A 10,861-nucleotide genomic window follows, 5' to 3' on the forward strand; every position below is an offset into this window, starting at 1 on the left:
CCCACCCACAGCGTTTTTGCCTGCTGTCACGCTTTATCACAGCCATCTCCAAATTTGATTTACGCAGCCTCCAGCCAGATCAGCAGATGGGAAGACCATTTTGGGCATGTGAGGTGTGACTGTGAACACTTAAAGAAGTGACATGAATCTCTGTGGACTCAGAAGGCAAGTTATTCCTTTCCCACTTTGGCAAAGCATCAGCTGGAACTTCTGTTAAGTTCCTCCACTTCGGAATCCTTGTTCTTGCACTGAGCTTTTCTTGTCTTTGCTTGATCGCACCTGTAGGAGAACAATGCTAGCTGTCAAGTGGAGCACTGTAGCCTAAGAAAAGGCAGGGTGATTTTGGACTCCTCTGTTTGCCTTCTATCACCCATACCATCCGACTGGAAGATACAGCAGGGGAAGAAATGGCTGTAGACAACGCTACCAGAGTCTCTTTCCTAAGGAATTCCTCCAGCTTCCCTGCCAGGAATGAATCAAGTAAGTTGGGGATGGAGGAGTTTGCATGATAACTTAAGCAGATAACTTTTCAGAGAATGCAAAAACAGGATTAGCTCCTGGCAGATATTGCATTTCCCAGCTACTCTCAGCATCCAACAGCTCAGGGAAGAGTTAGCAAATACTAAACCTGATGATTTCACAATTGCTGCTCTAATTTGGCATTTCATTGCAGTCCTCGCCCTCTTAACAAATGGAAACGGTTCAGTTCCAAAACATGGAAAGAAAGAATAGAACAATATTTTTTAACCTGTAGTGGCTGACTTTTAGGAATATATATTGGGTGCCCGAACCACTTGTATCTAATATCCTCTTCCCCCGCCCCTCTAGCAGTGCAATAGGTTGGGTAAAGGGATTCGTTTCAGCACCAACATTCATGGACAGCTCCCTCAGATAGCTGGTTGGTGTTTTCTGCAGGAAGGCGCCCTATTTGCTTTACAAAAAGCTAAAATGATGGAAATCGATGGAGGAGGGGAGTGGGGGGGAAAAGAAAAGCTTGTTTTAAGAGCTTGCAAAGCAATTTCTGAATATTTTAGCAACTATTTTCAGTCTCCTTTTTTATTTGAAACATTAAATCTGTTTACCAGCTTGCTTTTTATATGAATTTAATAGTTCAACTCAATAGTAATTTAGAAATAAGTCCTAAGAATTTAAGAGGGCTTATTTGCAGATATATTTGCAAAGAATAATAGCCTATGTATATTGTCTTAAGAAGGAGGTAATGCCTTGGAAGTAAATTGAAATAAATTATTTGAACTATGTACCATAGACCAGAGGTCCCCAACCTTTTGGGCACCAGGGACCAGTTCCGTGGAGAGAGGTTTTTCCATGGACCGGAGAGTGCATAGTTTTGTGTGCTGCCTGCATCCCACGAATGGGGCTTTGCTTGTTTGTGTGGACCAGTTGCTGACATGCCGTGGCCCGGTACTGGTCCACGGACCAGGGGTTGGGGACCCCTGCCATAGACTATTAATGTACTGTACAGATAGTCATTTCCTAGCATTCTGATCCAGAGATAAACAAATAGCAGCAAAGCATACACTCCCCAAATCTTTTCATGTTATAGAGGAGGTAATATTAAGACCCAAGTTTAAATGTGTCGCTATACTCTAAAATGATGACACATATCAAAACTGAGAGCGTAAAACACTAGTAATACTTTGCCAGGAAGTCAAACTGTCATCCTAGATGGGCTTGTTAGAAAAGACATACCCCTAAAACCAACCAGATTTACATTTGAGTAGAATTTTTTATGACTAGCTGTAAGTCCTATTTCTATGTTTAGGCTCCTGAAATGCACGAAATAACAAGCTTTTAAAAAGGATGAAATAAGATTTAATTAAAAGTATGGAGCAAAGATACTTGCATTTAAAAAAATGAAGTGGTACTATGGATATAAAATGCACCTTAAAATGAGGGAGGGAGACAACCCACAATCAATTAGAGATGCATCTTATTTTTGGAAGCTCTTACAGCACATCACTGAATTTTTGATGATGTTGGTATTGTTGATATTTCTTTTATATTGTTGGAAACAAGATTAAAGTAAAAGTGTTCCACATCTAATAGTCTGAGATACCTGCTTCAGTTAGATTTTTTTAAATGGAAAACAATACATAAAAGGAGCTGAGCATTACAGCTCTTTCCTGGTTATACTCAGGCACTGTTTCCACGTCCCAGAAGCTCTAGTCCCCACCACCTCCAATTAAAAAGTGCACTCTAATCCACAAAATGTTAGTATAACCCTGAAGTCTTGGTCCAACAATATCCCAAGATAGAGCCTTTATTCAGCCACGAAATGTTTGGATTGATTATGATCACTGGTTCATTTTGTGGATTGATCACCTGATTTAGGAGATTGATCGCTACCTCTGGATTGATCACTACCTCTAATTAATCACTAATTATTTGTATCAGGTAATTAATGTAAAAGAATGGCGAAGAACTATCCACAATTCTGCATCAGGGGTGTTAAACTCCCAACGTCACGTGATGTGTCGCGACATAGTATCATGACTTTTTTTGGCATTGCCGGCAATGGGGTGGGCACGGTTTTGCTATGATGCATCCGGCCTGTGGGCTGGCAGTTTGACACCCCTGATCTACATGCTACATGTGTGAAAGGGATGTGACAAAAAGGACATCTGGCTCTTGAATTATAGCTAATCATAGACCTTTTGAGTAATCATTAAGCCAACTCATCAAAATGTGAACCTCGTGGCACAAAACAGGGCTCCCTTTTGAAGAAGATGGCCAGGTATAAATCCATATATGTATCCATCTTCATAAAATAATAACTCCGAAATAAAAGACAGCCTGTTTTTTTGGCTCATTTGTTTGTTTTAGAATATGCCATAGCAGTCATTATTATAACGAGAAGAAAGGGCAAACATTTTTTAAACACACTTGCTACTTAACTAGTATTAAAAATACATTTTTTTTTAAAAAAAATAGAAACCTAGATGATGTATTGAGGGCATATTTTTGATCAATTGGGTTTTTTTCTGAACATTTTAACTGCTAATCAGTTAAAGGACATAGCCCTAACAATTTAAGAAAAGATTGCAAATGAGAAGTGAGAGAAGAGTTTAGATGAGAGAATTGCCTTGGTTTCATATTATTTCCTCTCCCAGTATCCATATGACAGATTATGTATTATTCCTTTTCTCATATAAGTGTTATTTATGGCTCTTTCTAAACAGTCATATTGCAGCTCTCAATACTTCCAACCAGAAAAGTGGGTCCTTCCATTCTACTGGAATATTACAGGTTAAACAATCTAACTATCTACTGATGCTAAAGAGTTCTAACAATTGTTAGCCTGTCATGACTGTCTCAAGGGAAATAAATGCCCTTATTTTTCCAAGCACTATGCTCAGCTCCTGAAAAGCTCCAATACATGGCATGATAATGAAGAGAAGGGTGAGGGGTGACATGATAGCAGTGTTCCAATATCTCAGGGGCTGCCACAAAGAAGAGGGAGTCAAGCTATTCTCCAAAGCACCTGAAAGCAGGACAAGAAGCAACAGACGGAAACTAGTCAAGGAGAGAAGCAACCTAGAACTAAGGAGAAACTTCCTGACAGTTAGAACAATTAACCAGTGGAACAACCTGCCTCCAGAGGTGGTGAATGCTCCAACACTGGAGGTTTTTGAGAAGAGACTGGACAGCCATTTGCCTGAAATGGTATAAGGTTTCCTGCCTGAGCAGGGGGTTGGACTAGATGACCTCCAAGGTCCCTTCCAACTTTATTATTATTATTAAATATGTTTTTTTAAAAGTCAGGTCCAAATCTCAAAGACTGCCTGAATAAGTCCCTGCAGTTTTTTTCTGACAAGATTTTTCAGAAGTGGTTTGCCGTCATGGCCTCTTTCCTAAGGTTGAGAGAAAGTGACTGGCCCAAGATCATCCAGCTGAATTCATACCCCAGTCAGAATTAGAACTCACAGTCTCCTGATTTCTAACCCTATGCTTAAACTATTGCACTAAACTATCTATTGTGTTAGATTATTACTACTATAACAGATAACTTGGTCTTTGATTAAATTGGTGAGAAATTATGAAAATTGTAGTGCAACATATTTGTCAAGGATCCGTTTGGAAAAGCTGCTGTAGATGATAATGTTATCAACTGATCAGGAGAATATTTGTGGAGAAAGGGTTTGAGAAAAAAGATGAGATCAATCATTTTTAAACAGTAATCTTATTAAAAAGTTACAACAATAAAAAAAATATTCAAGCTAAAAATTAATAAAGAAAATATTATTATTATTATTATTATTATTATTATTATTATTATTATTATTATTATTATTATTATTTACAAAACATACACAGTTATTGCTTTTGCACACAATGTTTTAGATGCATCCTTTAAACATTGTAGGTAATGTGTGATTTAAAATAGAATAGAGCTGGAAGGGACCTTGGAGGTCTTCTAGCCCAGCCCGCTGCTCAAGCAGGAGAACCTATACCATCTCAGACAAGTGACTGTCTAGCCTCCTTTTAAAAATCTCCAGTGATGGAGTGCCCACGATTTCTGGAGGCAAGCGGTTCCACTGGTTAATTGTCCTCACTGTCAGGAAGTTTCTCCTTAATTCCAGGTTGCTTCTCTCGTTGATCAGTTTCCAACCATTGTTTCTCTTCCTTCCCTCTGGCGCTTTGGTGAATAACGTGGCCCCCTCTTCTTTGTGGCAGCCCCTCAAATACTGGAATACTGCTATCATGTCTCCCCTATTTCTTCTTTTCTTTAGACTAGCCAAACCCTGCAGCCATTCTTCGTATATTTTCGTATCCAGGCCTTTGATCATCTTAGTTGCCATGGGGTTGTTTTTTTTTTCCTTTTCATATTTGCTTGGGCAAATTTGAGGGGCTGGTGATTGTACTGAATATTTTTGGAAGAAGGCAAAGACTGTTTGTGAACAGGGGCATACAATAATGGCGAGTGAAGCCAGAGCTGAACTGTTCTGGTAGGATGCATTTGGGAATCACATCATTTATCAGTTTTCTGTGTTTTCTCTCTTAAGATGTCAGCAAACTATACTACTGATATTTGGAAATGGTAGCAAAGAGGTGCTTCAAGAGCCGCATAAAAGGAGGGGGCATTGATCACATCTTGCCACAGGGCCTAAAATTGCCCATCCCTACCAGAATATATACTGTACCTTAAGTGAAGTCTAAAATGTAATTCCTGATTAGGCAGGTTCTGAGGAGGGAGGAGAGATATACCTTAAGACTTTGGTGTCACAGTAATCTTGCTAGCCTATTTGAGCCAATCCTTATCTGGCATGACCAAGATAGCGTCATTGATTCAAGATGCTTGTCATTTAAAATCTTTTCACTTTAGATTTATTTCATTTTCACTACGCATCATTATGGACTTTGGTGAATTTCAGTCTATTTCAGCATCCTCACAAGCTTAATAAGCAGAGACAAGAACTAACTTAGGAAAGCCTGGCTGTGAATCCAATTTAGTTGTGTGTATTTTTTTGGAACACCAAGAATTTAGCAGCTCCTCTTTCTTCAAAAGAGGACTAGAATTGAGAAGTATCTGGAGGGAAGAGATGGAGAAAGTTCTTATCTTGCTACTTAAAATAAACTTTCTTCCCATGACATGTATTTCATTTTTATTTTACTTCATAAATAAATTATTTGGAGTTTAGCTGTATGCATCTATTAAACCTCAATGGAATCAGGCATCAGGACAAACAGTTAAGTCTACATACTTTGCTCCAAGATATAATATTATGTCTATTTACCTATCAATGGTATCGGGGTGAAAAAAATAGATTTTCTTCTTTGCCCAAATCAAGCCTACTACTTTTTGAATGCCTTCCTTTTGTTAAAAATGGATATCTTGCCAATCTCTGCCATCACCAAAGCTCAGTATGCTGCTTGCATCCCAGATGGCACTATGGAAGGCAAAGACGGGCTGTGATAATTCTGTCCCTTGACTTTAATTGTTGAATGACAGCCACAGATGCATGAATCAGAGGCTCCCTGTCTTTTCTATGAGGCTACATTGGACTCATGTGCATTCCAGGCTTCTTGGCTCATAAAATTAAATGCATGAAAGTTTTCTGAGCATAGAAATGAGCTCCCTGTCTGATTATGACTGGATTCCAGATGTCTCAGATCCTGTGCCTTCAGAAGAGGAACTGGCAGATATCTGCCACTGCTTATGGAACTGCAGAAAAATTATTTCCTTATCAAAATTCTGCCTGTCATACAGTTGTTCAAGTCACAGGAAACTTCCTTGGAAAAAGGAAAGGAAATCAAAGAACACTAATTGTGTTCATTTTTGATTGAGTTCATTTTTGGGGTGGGGGGGGTGGGAGACACTTTCCAAAGGCTGAGAGTGCATCTGTGAACTGAAAAACACTAAGAGTTGTGGAAATCGGATTCGGGTCCAAGTAGCTTAACATTCTAGATATGAATGGCTACAGTTGAGGAGTGACTTTCCATGGCTGTACTGCTGAACATCAATTTCTGTCTTCTGTTTAATTTTAATTTACCGGTAAATAGATTTGTCCTCTGCCATTCTCTTTCCATAAAATAGGACAGCTGTTTCAGTGTGTGAATGGAACTGGATTGGACTTTCCATATGTAGGAATATGTGACAGAGTTGATATGTCCTCTAAAATTGTGAATGACAGAAAGTCACTGACTCAAGATTTCTTAATAAGTTTCATAAAGAAACTTTAATTTAAGAAAGTGGGATTATTTGCTCCATAGGATTTTCATTCAGTCCTGTACCCTTTCATATGGTACCTGTTATATATTTTTCTCTATATAACAGTAAAAACAAAGGAGATAAAAATGGCAGAAAATGGAATTCAGACTAAAGATTACAGTTAAACAACTGTATTTTGCCATCCTTACCATTGCACTTGATTTAATCAACGATATAGTTGAGTTTCTGAAGTTAATGAGGGCTCCAATTGATAAGAACATTTTGGTGTTCACAGGAGATGAGAGAGACGACAAAAAAAGGTATGGTAACAGAAAAAGAAGTAAACGCTTCTTCCCCCCCCACCCCCCCACCCATAGGCTACAGTATATGGGTACCTAGACAACAACAACACTGCTAGGAGTCCTGTTCTTCTTTTGACATCCTCCTGCTTTCAGAAATACTGTATATATTCATACACAAAATAATAATGGGATCTGATTTCTTTTTCCACTTAACTTTAATCTGTGAATTTGCTAATGCAGTTTATGGAACAGGGGAAGCATGTTTAAAATAGCTTGAATGCGATCATATAGACTTGATTATTAATTTGTTTATTTATTAAATTTAGACACCACCCATCTCAGTGTCTAAGTGACTGGGTGGTTTACAGATATACTAGACAGGTACCACAGGAAAGGATGCAGGACAATTTCTTTTCAGTTTTAAATGGCAATATAGAGAGTTAATTAGAATTCTCCAGTGACCTTAGGGGCATTTCCTTTGAATTAATAACTAGCTGGTAAAAAAAAATTCTACTTCAGAAGGCCACTGAAATGCTGTCAATTCAGTCCATGGTAGTAATTTATCTTCCTACAAATTAGCTAGGCTGTGACATCTGTTTTTGTAAAATTGACTAGGGAAGAATATTCTAACAGAAAAAAATGGATTGTTCTGTTATATTTGGATGGATGGTGTGTTGTATCATTATTGCATCCAGGTTGCTTGAAGTATCTATTTAAAAAAATCATCCTGTGTCATCCACTAAGTAAACTCCTCTGATCTGTTTCTTAAAATTAATGATTAAAACATGAGCTTTTTACATTACTGTTTGGCATGAGAAAGACAGATTTCCCAGTGTTTCCTCTTAGTTTTAATAATTCGGAAGAGGAGAAATTCATTAGGCAATGATACCTTTCCATCTCAGGAGGATAGCAAGCTGCTTACAACTGCTGTGTTCACTTAGCACACTGAAATGGAAACTAAGCACGCTGTAGCTTAGCATGCACTTTGCAAATCACCCTTATTTGGTTTAGAGTCCAGTTATTATTTAGCACATGAAGTGACAGAGAAATAAACATATACACACAATTCACCTAATTATATAGAAAACGTCTCTAGGGAGATACAGCATGGCCTCATAACTGGATGTCCAACTGAGTTATCCAGGCAATCCCTTTTGGTGCTGCTTCGTGCAGATCTTCTAAGGAACCAGAGAATGCATGTTGTGGGCAATCTAGCACAATATATTTAATAGTTTGCATCAGTACCATAATTGCAATCGGGGGGGGGGACTTTCCATCCCCATTGGTACAGGGCAGAGGCACTTCTTCCAGTATCACACCTAATTCTGTTCAATTTCATCCAGACAGAATGTGGCAGGTTAAAACCAGGGTGGTTTGGCAGAGGGATGACTAATAGCCAGGCCACTTTGGACCATTCCTCTCTCCAGGTTTTCTTCAGGGTTGTAAGGGTCCAGTGCATCGTGCAAATTCAGACAGTTGGTTTAATTCCATCCGTTTCATTATGGGTATGTGTGAACATTTCCATTGAGCAGATTATTAGTTCATCTACTTCTCAGATTTAATACTGATCAGCAAGATGTTTCCCCCCCCCCAGGTCTTCAGTCTGGAGTTTTTCATCTTTACCTAAAGATGTTAAGGACTGAATGCAGGACTGCTACTGTGTTATGATTTCATCTTTAGTTTTCTATGCCAGGGAAAGCTTCACCTGGCTAATTTATGATTTGTCATTAAGCTCCTGCAGACACAGGAGCCTGACATCCCCTGTTTTCTACGAACGATTTGAACATTACAAAAGAGATCTCTATATTCAAAATGTTACTGAAGAATGGCATATTTTAGATTCATAAAAACGAATGATCTAGACAAGAAAGTTCTTGGCAGAGAAATCACTTTGATCCTGTGCAGCCTTTGAGATTAGATGCTCTGACATCTGCTGCTTTCAAATATTTCTGTACATTCCCCACTTCCCCCAGCTTGTTAGAAGTTCCCTGATCCTGTGTTCATGCGGTGTAAGCCAGGTGACAAGCATGCTTGGTGGTAGCCCTCACCTTGTGGGACATATTAGCTCCAAATTAGTACCAGGGAATGTTCCTTGTGGAACATGTTAGTCCCTCTTAGTACAGGGGACTCCAATCCTCCTTGCTTTTAGGAAGCACGTCATATTGGTACTATTTCAACAAACCTTTGGTCTGTGGTTTTCCTTGGGTAGCTCTCATAATTAGCTGAATGTAATTTTGAATTGTTTTTCTAATTCTAATTGTTCTTTTTCTTATTCTCTCTCTCTCTCTTTCTCTCTCCCTCCCTCTCTCGTTCTCCCTCTCCCTCTCCTTTTCTTTCTCTCTTTCTTTGATCAGGGTTGGAAAGGACAGCTCCCTACACCAATGTGATCATGCCTAGCTTGTTTGGCATCATTTGTTTTCTTGGCATAGTCGGGAATCTTATTGTGATCTACACCATTATCAAAAAGAAGAAGCTTCAGTGCAAACAGACAGTGCCTGATATCTTCATTTTCAATCTCTCCATTGTTGACTTGCTATTCCTGCTGGGCATGCCTTTTCTTATCCACCAACTCCTTGGCAACGGTTCCTGGCATTTTGGAGCTCCATGGTGCACTATCATCACTGCTCTAGACACCCACAGCCAGATTACGAGCACCAACATCCTAACTGTCATGACCTTAGATCGTTACCTGGCCACTGTCTATCCTCTGAGATCCACTTATGTCCGAACTCCATGTGTAGCAACCTTGGTTATCAGCCTGGTATGGCTACTCTCATTTCTGACTGTCATCCCTGTGTGGATGTATGCAGGACTGATGCCTTTGGATGATGGGACTGTCCAGTGTGCTCTTCTGCTTCCCAATCCTGAGACTGATGTCTACTGGTTCACCATCTACCAGTTCATGCTAGCTTTTGCAATTCCACTGATCATCATATGCGTGGTGTATTTTAAAATCCTCCAGCATATGGCCACCACTGTTGTGCCCTTACCACAGAGAAGTCTTCGGGCTCGTACCAAGAAGGTCACTCGGATGGCTGTTGCCATCTGCTCAGCCTTCTTTATCTGCTGGGCACCCTTCTATATCCTTCAGCTGGCCCATTTGGGAATAGGCACCCCTTCTATTGCCTTTTTTTATGCCTACAACTTTGCCATCAGCTTAGGCTATGCCAACAGCTGCATCAATCCTTTCCTCTACATTGCCCTAAGTGAGACCTTCAAGCGCCAGTTCATGGTAGCCATCCATCCAGCCAAAGAACACTTCAGGGTAAACAACCATCACAACAGCACTACAGAAGCCAGTGTGTGCCTGAAGCTTGCCCCAGAATCCACTCAACAGACGCAGTTTTTGGAGGAGTTTTCCCCACGTTCATTGCCTGTGACAGCTGCAGTTCACTAGTGGTCTTTGCTAAGAGTTTCATCGTTAGCTATTTGAAGACCGAGATATGTTTTCCTTCACAGTAATCCAGCATGTGGTAAATGTGTGGCATCATCAGAGCAACTGCTATGCACAAGTCAATGAGGTGTTAATGGGAGTCTTAAATGTGCAAATGCTAATAGGTTATTTATTCTGATTCATGAAGAAAAGTGATAAAATAATTGCTGGGAGTATTGGAGGCAAGTATCCACTTGAAAACTATTGAAGAGCCAGTGGAAGTTATAATGCCTTGGTGGAGCAGTGGGCTAATGCCTCCTTAAGTAACACCAGCTGCCTGCAATTAGTGCAGGTTCGCATCCCACCAGGCTCAAGGTTGACTCAGCCTTCCATCCTTCCGAGGTAGGTAAAATGAGGACCCAGATTGTTGGGGGCAATAAGCTGACTTTGTAATAATGCCGCTTGGGGTGTGTGTGAAAGCCCTAATAAGCAGGCATATACATAGAATGAAGGCTA

The 10,861-nt window shown here is 39.8% G+C and overlaps 1 protein-coding gene across 1 annotated transcript; it reads left to right on the forward strand.

The window, feature by feature from the left end:
• Positions 1–441: 441 nt before the first annotated feature.
• Positions 442–10,369, forward strand: LOC308661513 (melanin-concentrating hormone receptor 1-like; the record flags this gene model as incomplete). The annotated part of the gene is made up of 2 exons (XM_081316459.1): positions 442–480; positions 9,327–10,369. The coding sequence occupies exon 2, from the start codon at positions 9,362–9,364 to the stop codon at positions 10,367–10,369; it is 1,008 nt and encodes a 335-aa protein (XP_081172585.1). The 5' UTR covers positions 442–480; positions 9,327–9,361.
• Between the last annotated feature and the right edge of the window lie 492 nt (positions 10,370–10,861).

The sequence above is a fragment of the Vipera berus genome (genome assembly GCF_964194415.1).
Source record: "Vipera berus genome assembly, chromosome: 2".
NCBI classification, from domain to species: Eukaryota; Metazoa; Chordata; class Lepidosauria; order Squamata; family Viperidae; genus Vipera; species Vipera berus.